We start from the raw sequence: 17,369 nt of genomic DNA, 5'->3' as shown, positions 1-17,369 counted from the left end.
TTTTTAAGATATTTAAAAATATGTGCTTTTTATAGTAATTTCAGGAGGTTAAAGCAGTGATCCTGTGTCAGCTTTGTAGTCACAACCCAATTTCTGAATGATGTGGGACCGACGGGCTGATCCCAGAATAGTTTAGCTGCTAAAAGGGAAACCAAGCAACAGCAATGTCCCTGTTTCCCCTCAGTCATCTCTGTCATGTAAGGCTGTGCTTCGGCCTGTGTAGAGTTGTCTTGAGTGTATTTGCTAGTAGGTTGGAGGCTTTTCTGTTTTTCAAATTGAGATGTGTTTACAGCGAAAATACAGGACAAATTAAAATGATACTTAGGTTTTTTCAAGAGTTTAAATTGGCTTTTTGACATTTTGCACATTACTGATTTGTTATTGTAGAATACCTTCATGTAGTAGGTAAGGAAATGTGAGTTTAGAAGGAAGGTTACAGAGCTTGGATGTTCACATAACATTAATCCAGGATAATAGCACATGAAGAGCAGTTGGTGATGCTTATTAATGCCTTTCGTTTTCTCTGCTACTAAGTTTTTATAACACAAGACTTCGCATTGATTTCTTGGGGACTTGGGGGGACTTTGAGACAGGCTGGAGAGGCGCTGCGTTGCTGAGATAAGGTGGGGTCTCATTCGTCCCCAGTGCCTTAACAAACCTGACTGATCTTTCGTTGATTAAGCAGGCTACCGTATTTACCCTTCATTGTTAGTATAAACCATTATTTTACTGAGAACCATTAGCTGTTTAAAACTTGGTACATAAATTAAAGAGGAGCTAAGTGGATTTGTGATCGCTGCCATTAGTGGCGTCTTAGATTATACAGGCAATTATTGTGCTCATTACCCCAGAGCAGCCCCTTCCCAGAGCCATTGTGGTGTCTTAGACATTATGCACAGATTTTCCCTTGGAGATTAAAATTTCCAGTAGCGTATTTAATTTTGTTATCACAGTTGTTTCAAGTAAAACAAATATTATGACAAGTGGAAGAAAATTTGCTTTACTAATATAGGAAATTACAAAAATGTTGAAAGTTACTTCCTAGTGTACTTAATTTACCTTTTTTTGTACAGTCATAATTACTTCAACTGATCAGTAATATATGTTAGGGGTGAAAAGATTTTGAAATCGGAGTAAAAGGTACCTGGCCTGTTTAGGTGTTTTAAAAGTTTTTAAAGAAGGAAGAGATTCACATCAAAACTCAAGTTACCACCTTTATAGAATCTGTAGCTTTAGTGTTAATTAGCTTTCATGGTGAATAGTTTTTGAGTCCAGACTGCATTTTAGGCAAGTTGAAGAAACTTTCAAGGGTGTTCTAGAAAAATGAGTATAAAATTAATTGCAAATGACCTTTTAAAAAACAGTTGAAATATCTCTGTTCTCCTCGCTGTGTTTTGTTAGAATTGAGCCCCCCTCTCCAATAAGACCATACTATTGATATATACTGTAGCGTGGTGCAGTTGTGTTCCAGGAAGAAGAGTCGTAGTTGAGAAAAGGCTCCTGAAAGACGGCAGGGAACAGCCCACTGCTGAGAGGCTGTGTGTACTCTGCTGAACTTGTTACTCCGTCCTTTCAGCTGGAAGTGTTTGGAGAAGACAGCATGTCCGCCTTACAGGCACATCAGGCGGCTGACCACATGTCCTCCTCCACTGGAGGCACATTGACACTTGGAGTGAACTGTGCATCAGAGTGCAGTGGCCGCTGGTAACGTTTCAGTCCCACATGGGGCATTGTTTCAAAGGAAATTTGGTGCCCACTGCTGACCGCTTCCTCCTGCCTCTTGACAGATCTTCCTTCACTGCCGCAACGCAGGGGAAAGTGTGAGGTAGTGGTTATGCATTTTGCAAGACAGTGATTCTTTATTTTATTACAAAAAAAGACCAACTCTGGAAGGCCAGATTAAATCATTCCTTTCACTTTTTAATGGGATTTGGATGAATAGGGTAAAATATGCACTTTGCATTCATTGATAGCATCTTTACGTTGAGGTAATTGAGTCTTTTCTCCCTGACTGAATGAGTAATGACTTCATCTGACCCTCCCGAGGCCTGGAACTCAGGCCGCCTTTGTCACCGCGGAGGCCCAGGCTTTGAAACATGCTCTACTTCCCTGGCTTAATTTTTCTTCATTTTAATCCAAAACCCTATTTTTCTCAATAATTCAAGCATAAACTATGTAGTAGTTGAAGTAGTGGAGATTGCAAGGTATTTGTCCTGGTCGTGCTGGTTTTTAAATGGAGTTGATAAATCAGGCGTCCAGGTCCCCACTGCCTGCTCTCATGGAGGCCCCGCCCCATGCTGCCGGAGAAGCTTCCAGAACACTGTTCGCGTGACTCGTCCTGGACCAGCTGGCCCCACTGCCCACTTGCCGGGGCACTGTGCTGGAAGTGACCGCCAGGAAGGCAGGGCGCCCCACCTCCAGGGAGTGCTGCACACCTGGCCAGCCCATGAGGCCTGGGAAGGGCCTCATCAGCCGCAGGCACGTGGACGTGAGGCATCGCCAGGACCCGGGGAAAGTCTCCAGAGTTCCAAGTCTGAATAGCGTGACCAGAGGCAGCCACGTGTCCCAGGCCTGGGCCTGTTGGGGTGTTGGGGGACATAGTGAGGAGCAGGGCATGGTGGAAGGGGCCAGTTGAGGGGCTGAGTCTGCAGGGTGGGGGCTTAGTGAGGGCCGGGGCCTGCTGGGGGCTGGCTCGGAGGGATGGGGTCTGCAGATCACCCTCAGCCCTCACCCCTACCCCAGGGCCCAGTGGCTCCCAGCCCACCCAGGGGACCCTGCAGTGTCTGGGTCGGGTGTGAAAGTAGGGTGCATGCACTAAACACACTTTCAGTCGTGTTGCTTCTGGGTACCTGGTGTCATTCCCGTTGCTTGTGCAACCTCTTTAAAGGCTATAAGGTGTCCACCAACAGCGATGCTGATCGTCAGTTCTAAGAGGTAACTGTCCGTAAGCTTGGTTAGAGAAGATTCCTCTCTTACAGGACATATCACTCGTGTTCATCTTACCTTTCCTACTGTTGTTGTTCAGTTGCTCGGTCGTCTGACTTGCGACCCCATGGACTGCAGCAGCCAGGCGTCCCTGTCCTCCGTCTCCTGGAGCTCGCTCAGACTCGTGTCCATTGGGTCACTGATGCCATCCAGCCATCTCATCCTCTGTCATTCCCTTCTCCTCCTGCCCTCACTCTTTCCCAGCATCAGGGTCTTTTCAAATGAGTCAGCTCTTCACATCAGGTGGCCAAAGTATTGGAGCTTCAGCATCAGTCCTTGCAACGAACATTCAGGATTGATTTCCTTTAGGAATGATTAGTCTTCTCCAACACCACAGTTCAAAAGCATCAATTCTTTGGCATTCAGTCTTCTTTATGGTCCAACTCTCACATCCGTACATGACCACTGGAAAAACCATAGCTTTGAGTATACAGACCTTTGGCAAAGTAATGTCTCTGCTTTTTAATACATGTAACATTTCCTGCTAGACTGACTGTTTCTCCCCAGGTGAAATCTTGTAGTTTACTCAGTTTTCATAACCTTAGCATGCATGTGTGCTCAGTCACGTCTGACTCTTTGTGACCCCATGGACTGTAGCCCACCAGGCTCCTCTGTCCATAGAATTTTCCAGGCAAGAATACTGAAGTGGGTTGCCATTCCCTTCTCCAGGGAATCTTCCAAACCCAGAGACTGAACTCACATCTCTTGCATCTCCTGGATTGGCAAGTGATTCTTTTACCACTGTACACCTTCATTTTTCATAACCTTAGAGTTTAGCAAAAAATGTAGTAGACATTTAAACTTACTTGTATAATGAATGAATTTTCTTCACTGCTGCACTTAATGGGTTTTCTGACAGAGTTTTCTTTTTAACTACAAGTGCTTTCTTTTTAACTAGAAGTTCTAACATCATGAGGGTTTGTGGCAAATATTAATCAAAACAAGATATACACTAAATATGTGAGGTATGGAAAAGACTAGCCTTTTATTGGCCAAAGAAGTGATATTTGACAAGGTACTACAAAGTAAACTGTTATTAAGCAGCTTAGTAATTCTTCAAGTTTTAAATTTAAGGTGTTTATAAAGGTATTTGTCCTGGTCATGCTGGTTTTTAAATGGAGTTGATAATCAGACTCCCAAGTCCTGCTGTTGGTAGTTTTGGTAATTCATGTTTCCTTTTTTAATTTCTCTTTTTCAAAATTTGTACCAGATACAGGAGAAACTCAAATGACAGATAACCCGATAGGATTCACTTTTCTGCTAGTGTCATAAAACTTAGGAGTAAGCGGCTCTGTTAACACCTGCTGGGCCCTGGCCTGAGGGTGGGGCATGCTGTCTGGGCTCCCGGCACCTCCATTAGGAGATGGGCAGCGCCAGTTTACCATGGAGGAAAGTGAGGCTTAGAGAGTGTGAAACGTTCTCCACGGCCACACGGCTAGGAAGCAGAGACTCAAATGCACGTTCTCAGCAATAAAGAAAGTGGTCCTGGTAGTGAGAACAGTAGCACCATGCCTGTAGTCTTGCTCCATGCTGGAGGCCGTGCTCCCTGTGCTGTGCGCCTCCTCCCCCCAGTTGCCCAGTCACGGACGGGAAACACGCCCATCTCGCCCAAAGCTGCGCAGCCAGCACCCAAACTGGCCTGGACACAGCGTCCTGAGGCATCTCAGCTGCAGTGTGGCGTCCCTTCTCCTCTCTGCGGCTCTAAAGCCTTTCTGCAAAGCCCCACACTGCCCTCCCCACGCCCCTCCCTGTCCGCCACACCACGTTGCACGGTGGTCTTTCAGCCATGAAACTCGGCCGGGAGGAAGACTGGGAGGAGGTTACTGGGCTGGAAAGTGAAGTTGCATGCTTCAGAAGAGCTGTGTTCTCTTAGCTTGTAGGACGGGCGGTGTTTGGATGTCTCACCTTTTCTACCTCCAAGATCCCGCACAGATCACACACAAAAAAAGGAATGAATTCTTACTGACATAATTTTCCCATATCTTGCTTAGCTGGTAAATAATCCACAAACTGAATCTGAGTGTCGCATACCTTCCTGGGAGAACCTCCAGTGGAGGACTTCTGCAAATTAACCAGTTGTCATTGCAAGCTAACTATTCCATCTGTTGCTTTTTTTCTTAATCAAGAGAAGTTCTTTTCAGAGAGGCTCTTGGCTGAGGGGGATGACAGACAGCCGGCCTGTTCTGGCCTGGCCCGTGCAGAGGAAAAGGCACCTGTGCTCTCGCAGGAGTGGGCTGTGCGCCTGTGCGTCCCCTTCTGTCCAGCAGTAGTCAAAATCTCTTCGTTCAGAGAGAGGCTCTCAGGACTTGTGTTTTCTCAGTAGCCTCTTTCTGGAAACCTTCTGGGGACCGGGACTTATTTCCAGAAATTCTCCCTGAATCTCTAGAACACTTTTTTGGGAAAACTGTAAATGTCATAAGTTTTCCCAAGAAAATGTGTTTTATTGTAATAAAGGCTAATACAAAAGAAAGTCATCCCTACCATGTATTTAGACTTGTAAAATTAGAGACACTGTGGCTCTTTGCTAATTCTGTATTTTCTTTCAGGTTGGTCTGTTGGATCTTGAACTCAACCAGCTGACCAAAGCACTATTTCTGGCCTTGGTTGCCCTCTCGGTTGTCATGGTGACCTTGCAGGGATTTGCAGGCCCCTGGTACCGCAGTCTCTTCCGCTTTCTCCTCCTCTTCTCCTACATCATTCCCATAAGGTGAGTTTAAGGATGAGGAAAACCAGTGTCTGGTTTCATTGAATATGATGTTATTGAATGTGTTGTTCTCAGTGTGAAAGAAATGATCCACTTAGAACTAAAGAGGGAAGATAAGGGACTGACTCTAACCATGGCTGCTTCCCTTTCACAGCGGGCACTGACTCTGAGAAGTGAGCACGTGCCTGAAACTCCCCGTTGAGAAGAAGGTGGAGGGGTCCATTCTGTTACCCTTGGCCCCAGCGCTCTCAGCACTGGAAGGCCTGAGCCCAGAATCTGCCGGTGTGAGCCCCACCCCCTGATGTGAGGCGACCCCCACCCCCCGCCCTGAACCCCAGTGGGGGCCCTGCCCCAGGACAGCCGGCCTCCAGGGGCAGAGTCTCTAGGTCTGCACTGGGGGCCCTACCCCAGGACAGCCAGCCTCCCAGGGTGGAGTCTCTAGGTCTGCACTGGGGGCCCTGCCCCAGGACAGCCGGCCTCCAGGGGCGGAGTCTCTAGGTCCGCATGGCCTATCTCAGGTGTTAACAAACTCCCTGTCCTGCAGCTGCCAACGGCCATCTCCTCCCGTCTCTCTTGAGCAAACACATCTTTTCTTGGGATTTCTTAGGGTTTTTTCCTTTGTTTTCATGAATCTTGTTTTTCTTCATTCTTTTGCTTTTATCAGTTCTGAAATTTTATGTGGTGTCCTTCATGACTATTTCTGTTGTACAACGAGAAAGGCTGGGTAAGAGTGCTCTTCCTTCTTTGGGGCACTTCCGTCTTTGATAGAAACTATTGAACAATATTCAGATTTTATTGCAGTTTTTTAATATGACTATGTTTAATTTCTTTCTTCTTTTCTGTAGTAAACTAATGATGTAAAGAGACTTGACATGTTTCCCCCTTATCCTCTTAATAGGAAATACTAATTATAGTCATGAAAGTTAATACATAAGTTATTTTTAAACAAAAACTAATGATCATTTTCTCACATTTCAATTTTATATATTTATAGTAAAAAAATTAGATAATACCCAATAACAAGAGAAAGAAAGAAATATTATGTATAATCTCTGTAGCTAATGATAAATTCTGTAAGACCTTTCAGATGTGGATATACTTACAGACTTAGAAGTAAGAATGTTCATACTTACCTATACATAAGTATATTAGCATTCACACATATCCTTTTTTTAAGTCTATATATCCTTTTAAAAAGTCTGCTTATGTGGCACTGCCCTGGCAGTCCAGTGGTTAAGACTCCACACTCCACTGTGTGAGGCTTGGGTTCAATCCCTGGTGGGAAACTGAGACCCTGCATGCCACTGGTGGGGCCAAAAAAAAAAAAATCTGATTACAAAATGAGAAAGGTACAAGGCTCTGTGCAAATCTGGCTTGTTCTAGTTTTTCCATCAACAGTTTTATATTTAGATTAACATGCTTCATCAAGCTTGGAGAGACTCGCTGGATGAAGTGTGACTGCACCTCTGTCTGTCTCTGAGATGCTCACATGCACCTCAGCGTGACACTTTTCCTCATTTTTCATAGTGTGAGGATGCAGTTATACAGGTTTAGCAGAAGGGATGACACAGTAAAATGTAAAACGTATAGAGGACACTGATTTAGGGGCTTAACATTTGATTCAACCAAGTTTGTTTTCTCATTGCAAAGTTTCCATTAAAATATAAATAGCAATACATTTTAGTATTTACTAAATATGTTTCTGCGCTTAACGAAGAATCAATTTTAAATTAGTCTTAAAATAGTCTTTTCTCTTTTTCAAAGTACCAGTTCTGGAAAATAAAGTGCTTTTTCTTCTACTGACCTAACACTCTAAAAGGCTTTTCTGTTTGAAGAAAAGAGAGCGGTTTTATTGAAATTCTCTACAGAATTAAATTTGTTTGAGTCACCTGATACAAGTTACTTCATCTTTCAAGGAAAATAGTATAAGACTTACCTCGACTTTTGTAATCAGAAATAAATATGTGTTCCTTAAGTCGTTTGTTTCTCTCACAGCACAAAGCCAACCATCAGAATTCTTCATGGTGCGTGTACAGTTGCCTCAGGTCAGGAACTTGCATTACATGTCTCTAGTCACTGTGTTTTCTGCATATGCTGTGAAATGCTGCGTGACAGTCTCGTTGATGATCAGAAACAAGTGTCTTAGCAATGCTGAGCCAGGGAGGCTTAGGTGGGCAACAGAAGCAAGGTGATATTTGACGAGGCGACAGCGGCGTTCCTTCCAGTAAACACTGGAGTGCCTCTTGTGGGTACAGCGTCTTTGTGGAAACACTGACGTTGATGAGTGTTTGTGTGGCCTGGGAGACCATTTTCCTCTCTTTCACTCTGAGTCAAGCAGCCAAATCAGCGGGTGTGGGAAGGCTTGCCAGGGAAATGCCCACGTATTCATTCTACCAGCTGACCGCTTGGTGGGACGCCCGGTGCTCTGCCCAGAGCTCTGCTTGGTCAGCACACCAAGAAGGGAGTGTTGAAAATGTTAGCTAACACAGGCACAACATTTGCTTCAGAATTTAGAGATTAACTTTCCTGGAGTTTTATTGAAGGAAAATACTTAGATTTTTGTCAAATTATTTATAGGGCAGATACCCTTCCTGCAGCATCACAAGTTTATGCTAACCTGCCAGCTTCATTTTCCAGGTAGAATGCTTAGGGGAAAGAGTACTTTCAACCTTACTTAGACCTCGGTATGATATTCAGTTACTTTCGGCTTGGGACATTTGCAGTCTCTCCAGACTGCAGAAGATGCTAACCTTAGAAGATTCGGTGTGTGGAAAGCATGCACTGGAGGGAAGTCCTAGGGTGTGGCTGGACAGCCTTTTGCTGAAGAAGGGAGGTTTGTGACTCTTAGATCCACTTAGCCATCTCAGCAGGAGTGAAGAATAGATGGGTTTGTCCAGCAAAGACCTGTGGAGGGGCTCTTGTCTGACGGTGTGGTCCCCCCATGACACAGACGAAAGACCCTCAGAGTTTTTGAAAATGTTGTATCAGCAGTAACACTGCCGTCTTGGACTGGAAGGGACAGAGAGAACAAAATAAGAAGCCTGCCAGACTCCCAAAATTCTGTGTGGGAGAAATGGGCTGGAATTCTCCACGGCTGGAAATGGGCTGATAGAACAGCCTGGCTGCAGGCATGTGCTACATTTGCGGGGAAAGGAAGAATAGTTTTGAGGCCAGAGCTGGCACATGTGCTGCAGAGGCTGTGGAGCTTCCAGGCACAGAGAATTATTCTCAGCTCTTGAAACCTGATGGAATCTGCTTTGCTGGGAAGTTACTACAACTGCTTTGTAGTTACTTATGATGTCTGGATGTTAGTTCTTTTTCAGTTCTCTGTTCTGCTGATAATCTTTCTCAGTCTTTAACTTGAATTTTTACTCACCCAGTGGTTAAATTATAAATAAAATTGTTAATTTTACATTGTCAAATTTATAATTCTGTTTCGTTGTTGCCTTTTACTCTGTACGTTTAAGAATTCCTCCTCTACTCCAGAATGGTGAAGCTGTCTTCCTGTGTTAACTTCTAGAAGTTCATCAGTTTTCTCTTTGACCACTGAAAGTGCTTTTGTTGTTGTTTCCTATTTTGTGGGGGGCGGTGGGGGGGCGGGGGTTAATAGTGTGAAGTAGTATTTTCACCTATTTTCCCACACCGGTTCTCTTAGCACCCTTTATAGAAAGCACCTCTTCCCAATGATCTAGGGTCCTCTCTGTCACATGCTAAGTATTCATATATGCACAGGTCTATTTTGGCTTCCCTGTTCTGGTCTTTTTGTCTTTTCCTGACCAAATGACAAAGTGCCTTAATTCGTAAGCCCTTATAGTAAGTTGGTATTTGATAAAAACAAGTCCTCCATGTGTTCATTGAATGCCTTTGCTCTCCTCGGTTGGGCTTCCCAGGTGGCTCTAGTGGTAAAGAATTCACCTGCTAATGCAGGAGACAGGATTTGATCCCTGGGTTGGGAAGATCCCCTGGAGAAAGAAATGGCTTCCCACTCCAGTATTCTTACCTGGAGAATTCCATGGATAGAAAAGCCTGGCGGGCTGCAGTCCACGGAGTCGCAAAGAGCTAGACACGACTGAGCGCACATGCAGGCTCTCCTTGGTCATTTACATTTAATACTAAATCTTCAAACCATGACTGTGGAATATCTCTTACCTGTGTTAGGTCTTTTCTAACATCTCAAACCTTTTAAAAACTTTCATTGAAATCTTGCATAACTTTTGTTAGAACTATTTTTAGATACTTGACATTTTTCAAATGCTGTTATAAATGCCATTTTTTGAAATAAAATGGATTTCTATAAAAATGGTTGAATCCATCTATTTTGGTAAAATTTTATTGATTCTAATTATTAATGTGAAATCTATTCCGTTTTTTTCTGTAGATAATCACCTAGTCAGTGGATAATGATAGCTTGTTTTCTTTCAGTTTTTTTGCACCCTTTCTTTCTTTTCCTTGTCATTGCAGCAACGATTTCTAGCTTAATGTTAGTGATACCGGACATTCTTCTTTTGTTCCCGGTGTGAAAGGCAGAGCTTTCAACATTTCATCGTAAGGATGCTAGAAGTTTTTACAGAACCCCTTCTTTACAATATATAATAGAAGTTGTTTCTATTCCTATTTTGTTAAAAATTGTCTTTAAATCACTGATATAATTTTTTAAACATTGCTACTAAATCTTTTGAGATGATTTTTCATCTTAAGTTTTTCTTCTTCAGATATTCATTTGCCAAATTATACCAACTGACTCTCTGATGTCACACCTGCTTTGTATTATTTGGGGGGAAAAGCACAACTTGGTCATGGTATAATACTCCTTCATGCATTACTGGATTCCATTTGCTTGTCATTTTTGTGAAGTTTTTGCATTGGTTTATCTGAGTGAGATTAACTTATGCCTCCCTCTCACATCGTCTTTTGGTGTTTAGTGTCAAGATTATGCTGTTCTCTTAAAATACATCAATGAGTCTTCTCCAAAATTTTTTGTTTAAAATTGTAATTATTTATTCCTTGGACATTTACACATCAAGGAGCCCGTGTCAGCCTGAACTTTTTGTTGTGGAAGGTTGTTTGATTTCTCTACTGGTTTATTTATATTTCTTAAATACTTAAAGTTTAAGTAGTTAACTTTAGTCAGAAAACTTTATTTCAAGTTTTTAACTTCTTGAGTCAGTTTTGGAAAGTATGGTTTTTAAGAAATACATCACCTGTACCTAAATATTCAAAAATTTTTATTAAAGTTTGTTGATAATGTTTTCCTATAATCTCTTCTTATAAGTGTGATCTGTGGTATTGATCGTCTTTATTCTTGATACTTATTTCTGCCCCTTCTCTTTTTTTTTCTTGATTAGTCTTCCAGTGGTTTTGTCATCTTTAGTAGTCTTTAGGAAAACCTACTCTTGACTTTATTGATTCCCTAAGGCTATGTAATATTTTCCTATTTTAATAATGTTAACTTACTTTATTTCTTTCCTCCTACCTTCTTTGGTTTGTATTCTTCTTCAGATAGATGATTAACTCACTGGTTTTCATATTTTAACCTTTTTGAATATATGCAGTTGAGGCTATACATTTCTATATAAGTACTACTTTGGCAGCATCCTAGAAGATTTCATGTGTAGTATTTTTGTGATTGTCAACTACAGATTGTTTAGTCTTCACTGTGATTTCTTCTTTGACCCATGGTTATTACAAAGTTATTTCTTAGTTTATGAGCATATTTGACTTTTCTAAACATGTCTCTGTTCATAGTTGGCTTAATTGCATTGTTGTCAGAAAACATGCCATTTGTTATTGCACATCTGTGAAATATTTTGAGACTAGTTATAGGGTCCAATATTTAGTTGGTTTTTGTGGACATTCACTGTGTACTTGAAAAGAACATGAAGTCTGAATTGTTGGTCTCAGTGCTTCACAGTCTGTTAGGTCAGGATTGTTCATCTTGTTCATAAGTTTCTCTGTACCTTTTGCTTGTTTTCTCAACCTTTTCTAACGGTTACTAAGGATGGTGTCAAAATCACCCATCAGTATTGTGAATTCATCTATTTTTCCTTTGAATTCTATTTTTGGTATTATATATTTTGTGACTTTACTATTGATGGTATCCAAGTTTAAATCATTACATATTTCTGCTGAATTATGTATTTTCTCAATAGAAAGTGACTTTCTTTATCTCTGCTAAGGCTTTTTGCATTAAATTCTACTTTGCTTTATGTTAATATAGTGATGCCAGCTGGCTTTAATTTGCTTGGCATGTCTTTTTCCATCTTTGTACTTTCAACTTTTCTGTGTAATTATATTTATATGTGTCTCTTGTAAATAGCATAAAGTTTAATTTTAATCTACTCATAGTTTTTGACTATTTAGTGCATACACAATTATTGTAATACTGTTGTATTTTTAGTTTAAATCTATTATTTTATATTGTGCTTTTAATGTATAGTTCTATTCTGTATTTTTTCTCCTTTCTTACCATTTTTTTTTCAATTCCACCTTTTCTCTAGTAGTTGGTAGGTTTTATAAGAGTTTCTGTTCTTTTTAGTATGTATCCTTGAAATTTAAAACATTCCTAATTTCTCAGAGTCTAAAGGTATTAGTTTGCTTTGCACGTCATCTTACAAATGTTTAACTCTATTTGCCCCTTCTGACCTAATCCATTTTTGTAATTTATCCTAATTGTAGTTATTCTTAAACTGTATGAGATTACTGTTTTACACATTCCCTCTTAATTTTGGTTTATCAATGTTTTATTCTTCTTACCTTTCAGACCTTCCATGTAGAATAATTTTCCTTCTGTCAGAAATTAATTCTTCAGTTTTTGTTTAGAGAGGTTCTTTGTTGGGAACTCCAGATTTCTCCTCTTGAAAAACAGTCTCACCTGTGGATAGGTTTCTGCGTTGTCACGTCTGTCTTGCTCTCTTCTGGCTTCTGCGGCTGCTGTTTGCTGCTTTTCATTTCGGTCTTACCCCCGGCACCCTCCCAGCGTCTTTCAGGTGTGCTCTTTGTTGGTGGTGTCCTGCTCTCTGACACAGTGTGTCTAGATAGATGTCTGTTCCTGAATCTGTAGATAGGTTTCTTCCACTCATCCAAGAACATTCTCAGTTTGTCCCTAAATATACTGCCGTTGTCCTGTTCTGGGTGGGCAGAGATTCACCCGTACCCTTTGTTTCTCCTGTTTTACTTTTGTACTTTCCACCTTTTTTTGTTTCTTGCTTTATTCTGTTAATAAATAATATTCCTAATGACCTGTCTTCCAAGTCACTGATTTCATCTTTGGCTATATCTAATCAGGCATTAAACTAATTTCTAAATTTCAGTTATTGGTATTATTTTAGTTCTAAAATTTGATTTATTTATGGACTTGACTATTCCATTTTTATTTTTGCCTATTTCATGCAAATATTTTTCTCATTTTCCCTGTGTGTCCAGGCTACAGTCCACGCCTGTCCCACGTGTATATCTCACACCTTCCGCAGTTTTTTTCTCTTGTATTTTTCCTCTGGCTCTTGTTCGTGGTATAATATGTTTGTGTGCTATGTGGTGTTTGTTGTTTTTGGTTTATTTGGATTTTGTTTGTTTCTTTGCAGAAAAGCTGACTATATTTGAAAAGCTAACTATATATATATTTGAAAAGCTAACTATAGGAATCATTTGAGATAAGAGATGGAAATACGTTTTTCCAAGACAAATACCCTTACTTCTAAACTGTGTACTTGTACTTACTACCTGTCTTGAAACAGCTTCATCCAAGTTCAAGATTCATGGTTACAGACTTACTCAAGAAACGTGAGCCTGACCCCATCACACATGCGGGTGCGTTGGTCCAGGTTGGTCCTGAGAGCCATGGGCAAATCACCTGGTGAAAACATTGTTGAACCATCGCTTGCCATCTGTGGTGTGTCATGAAAATTTTAAAGAATCATAGAATAAAACATTTGGGGGAGGGAGAAATCAGATAAAATTGTATCTGAGCTTTTTTCCTTTAAATGACTATTTACAGGAAAAAGTTTTGATTACTTTAGATAAAGCTTGTCATTTAAATGACTTTTATTTTCTTTTGCTCAGATTAGGATCTAAAAATAAGCCTCTCTTTGGAGAAGTATGTGTGAATTATCTCAGGTAGCTTCACTCCCTGAGGAGCCTGGTGTGCCCTGCAGCTGGCTCACCTGGTCCTGATAAATGTGCAGGTTTAATTGTAACAAATTAAGTTTAAATGCAGCAGGCCGTGTCAGCGGGGGGCGGGGGGAGTGGGGGGGTTGGGGGTGGTATGCCACAGTCCACGCTGCACACCTCACTTGTGCAGGGTCCAGGCTACCCCCTCAGACACTTCTGTGGCCATGGGGAAGAAACATGGGGAAAGAAAGTGCCACTGTTAAGATGACCTCTGTGTTCTAAAATTAACCTCGTATTTTCTCACCATAGCATAAAGCAGGTTCATACATGTTCCTCTCGGTGACACTCTTGAACACGCTAGCTCGTGAAGATAGTTTATTTCATTTTTCTTATGTGTGTAACTGGAGGAGGGTGTGGCAACCCACTCCAATGTTCTTGCCTGGGAAATCTCATGGACAGAGGAGCCTGGTTACAGTCCATGTGTTGCAAAGAGTCAGACAGGACTTAGTGACTGAACAGAAACAACATTATTTAGCAGTAAAGGTCATAACTGCCTCTGATTCAACTGACCATCTAGAACTGCAGCCATTTTCCCACTTATTTGGAGTAGGTCTCTAGAAAATTTCACAGTTGCTAAATTAGTAATATAATGAGCTTAAATATGTATATGGTAGCTATTATTATAATACTCAAAATAGAAGGCTTAATAAAAATTTTTTGTTCAGAAAAAGTGTAACTAAAGTATTGGGTTGGCAAAAAGTTCCTTCAGTTTTTAAGTAAAAGACATGTTTTTCATTTTCACCAATAATTTATTGAACAACATATTCTCCATTTTGTTCCACTACCTTCTGCCATTTTTCAGTCACTTCATAATTCCATCATTCCAAAACATTTTGTCTTTTTGAGCAAAGAACTGTTCCAGGTGCATTTTTTAGTCCTCCATGAAATGGAAATTTTTTCCATTAGGAGAATTTTGTAAAGACTGAAATCAATGGAAATCTGCAGGTGCGATGTCTGGTGAATACAGCGAATGGATCGGAACTTCCCAGCCAAGCTGTAACAGTTTTTGCCTGGTCAGCAAAAAAGCTTGAGGTCCTGCGTTATCCTGATGGAAGCCGATGTATTTTCTGCTAATTCCCCAGGCTTGTCGTCAAGCACTGCTTTCAGTTGGTCTGATTGGGAGCAGTACTTGTTGGAATTAATGGTTTGGTTTTCCAGAATGAGTTCGTAATAGAGGACTCCCTTCCAATCCCACCATTTACACAACATCACCTTTGGATGAAGACCAGCCTTTGGTGTGGTTGGTGGTGGTTCATTTCCCTTGCCCCATGATCTCTTCCATTCCACATTCTTGTATAGTATCCACTTTTCGTTTCCTGTCACAATTTGTTTTAAAAACAGAACATTTCATTACGTTTCAGTAAAGAATTACATGTGGAAATACCATCAAGAAGGTTTTTTTCACTTCACATGTGTGAAACCCAAATATCAAAATGATTAACATACCAAGCTGGTACACATGGTTTTCAACACTTGATTTGAAAACTTGATTTTGAGTATGTTGGCTGTGTCCCATGTGGTATAACGTTGATTATTCTCAGTTCATGTCTCGATTTGATTGCTATCAACGTCAGCCGGTCTACCCAACTGCGGAGCATCGTCCGGCAAGAAATCTGCAGCACGAAGCTTCACAAACCACTTGTGATATATTTGATCAGTCACAGCAATTTCTCCATAAACTGCACAAAACTTGTTTGTGTTTCAGTTGTGTTTTTTCTTCTCTTGAACTAATAAAGCATAATATGCCAAAAATGTTGCTTTTTTTCCATCTTCAGTATTAAAATGGCTACACAAAAATTCAGCAATTTTATTCATTTTTTTTAATGCATGCTATGACAACTGTCACAATACAATCTTAACAAAATTGTGTCAATGAAGTTAAAGATAACTAAGTGCTACTAGAGTCATCTTACGGAAAAAACAGAAGAAACTTTTTGGCCAATCCAATACCAGTTGAACAGAGGCCTGTGTTTTGAAGTTCCATAAAATTAGAACATAACTAAAAAGTAAGTTAAATATCTAACTAAAAAGTAAGTTAAAGTAAGTGATGATAATTACTCTGTCGACTTGGTGTTTGAAGTTTGAGCTTCTAGAAACTTTTGGCATTAAAAATGAAAATTTTTAATGGACTGACATTTGATCAAGATGTCCAGTGTGAATCAGAGTGAACATAAGCTCTGCTTCCTCCCTATATGGTGTTATCGTCTTAGTTGAAGGTGTTTTTCCTTCATACACAGTGGCTCTGCTCTGTTTTTATGAACGTGATGCTCAGGGGCTGGTGCTCGGAGGGCCTTCGCCCAGCCTCCTCCTGAACCTGCTCCCCTTCACGGCCTCCTCTGCGGGGGGGAGCTTCTCCTTTGTTCTTGTGAATCACGGGGATGGATGTCAAGACCCCTCTCAGATACTGATGCTCAGTGATTCGGGGTGATTTCCTCCCACGTATCTCTGGCCCCTTTGAGCCCGGACCCACGCTGCCGTTGACCTCTCCCAGGTCCTTCCAGCTGCATCGCAAACCAGGCTGATAGGCGAAGGATGAGCAACTGGCTGAGAAGGGGCCTGCTGACTTAGGTGTCAACAAATTCATTTCTCTTAAAGTCTGAAATCCACTGTGATCTATCTCTTCCACCTCACATTACAGAGAATGCATGTCTCTGTAAATGAATTTTTATCGAAAGTATGCTGGACATGAGGTGTTGAGTCACTAACGACTGCAGTGGGTTTTCTCTGGCAGTTTGCGTGTGAACCTGGACATGGGCAAGGCTGCCTACGGGTGGATGATCATGAGAGACGAGCACATTCCCGGCACCGTGGTCCGGACCAGCACCATCCCGGAGGAGCTGGGGCGCCTGGTGTACCTGCTGACCGACAAGACAGGTGCTGCTCTGCCCACGCGCACCTGGAGGCATCTGGGCGGGGGTGGGGGGACCCTGGCCTGCCTGTGCCCACGCGTGTGTATGGGTGTGTATGCACATGTGTGAGAGTGCTGAGTTCACAGCGATCCCCACACTGACTGCGAAACTGGCCTCCAGCCAGTCTCCCGATTCTGACATAACAGGATCATCAGAATTAGCGAGATGTGAGATTCTTAGAGACTTTTAAAAACTTATTTCTGTGTTTTGAACTTCCACACCTTACACTTGTGATTTTGTTCTATTTAACTGCCTGTGTTACACCTTTCTGGTAGCTTCTTAATAGCTAACAGGGCTTGTTTATTATAGAATGGTAGTTACAAACTGGTAGAAGAAAATGAGGATTAATAAGATCTGTGAATTTGATGTTTGTTTTAACAGTAACGTTCTCGAAAGAGCCTCTCTACAATGGTTCTTCCCCATAGGGTCCCCTGCTCCAAATTTGCTTTGTCTTTATTTCATTTTTTAATTTTTTCATCAAAGAATTCTTGTCAGTCCATAACATACTAAATAAATGACAAATTGAATCCAGAACTATAACAAGAGCCATATCTAAGGGTTAAAATCCCTTCTTGACTGACTGATTCATGGTGTAAATTCCTTTG

At 41.4% G+C, this 17,369-nt stretch overlaps 1 protein-coding gene and 1 long non-coding RNA gene across 6 annotated transcripts in view; one reads left to right on the top strand and one right to left on the bottom strand.

The window, feature by feature from the left end:
- ATP9B (ATPase phospholipid transporting 9B (putative)) overlaps nt 1-17,369 on the top strand; it is a 151,452-nt gene that overhangs the window by 100,082 nt on the left and 34,001 nt on the right. For all 5 annotated transcript variants that reach the window (XR_011563738.1, XM_019986527.2, XM_070778625.1 and 2 more), the window contains exons 12-13: nt 5,532-5,692; nt 16,587-16,729. Coding sequence is in view for 4 of the 5 variants with exons in the window: in XM_019986527.2 (XP_019842086.2) it covers nt 5,532-5,692; nt 16,587-16,729 (304 nt within the window). In the remaining variant the exon portion in view is untranslated. The remainder of the gene's footprint in view (nt 1-5,531; nt 5,693-16,586; nt 16,730-17,369) is intronic.
- LOC109577752 (uncharacterized) lies at nt 1,900-8,007 on the bottom strand. Its single transcript, XR_002183577.2, has 3 exons — nt 7,626-8,007; nt 6,823-6,993; nt 1,900-3,390 (listed from the first exon to the last, which is right to left on the bottom strand). It is a non-coding gene; the product is annotated as an uncharacterized lncRNA (long non-coding RNA).

The sequence above is a fragment of the Bos indicus genome, chromosome 24, assembly GCF_029378745.1.
Source record: "Bos indicus isolate NIAB-ARS_2022 breed Sahiwal x Tharparkar chromosome 24, NIAB-ARS_B.indTharparkar_mat_pri_1.0, whole genome shotgun sequence".
NCBI classification, from domain to species: Eukaryota; Metazoa; Chordata; class Mammalia; order Artiodactyla; family Bovidae; genus Bos; species Bos indicus.
Note: the sequence above shows the minus strand (reverse complement) of the source record. Positions and strands in the feature narration are given on the sequence as shown.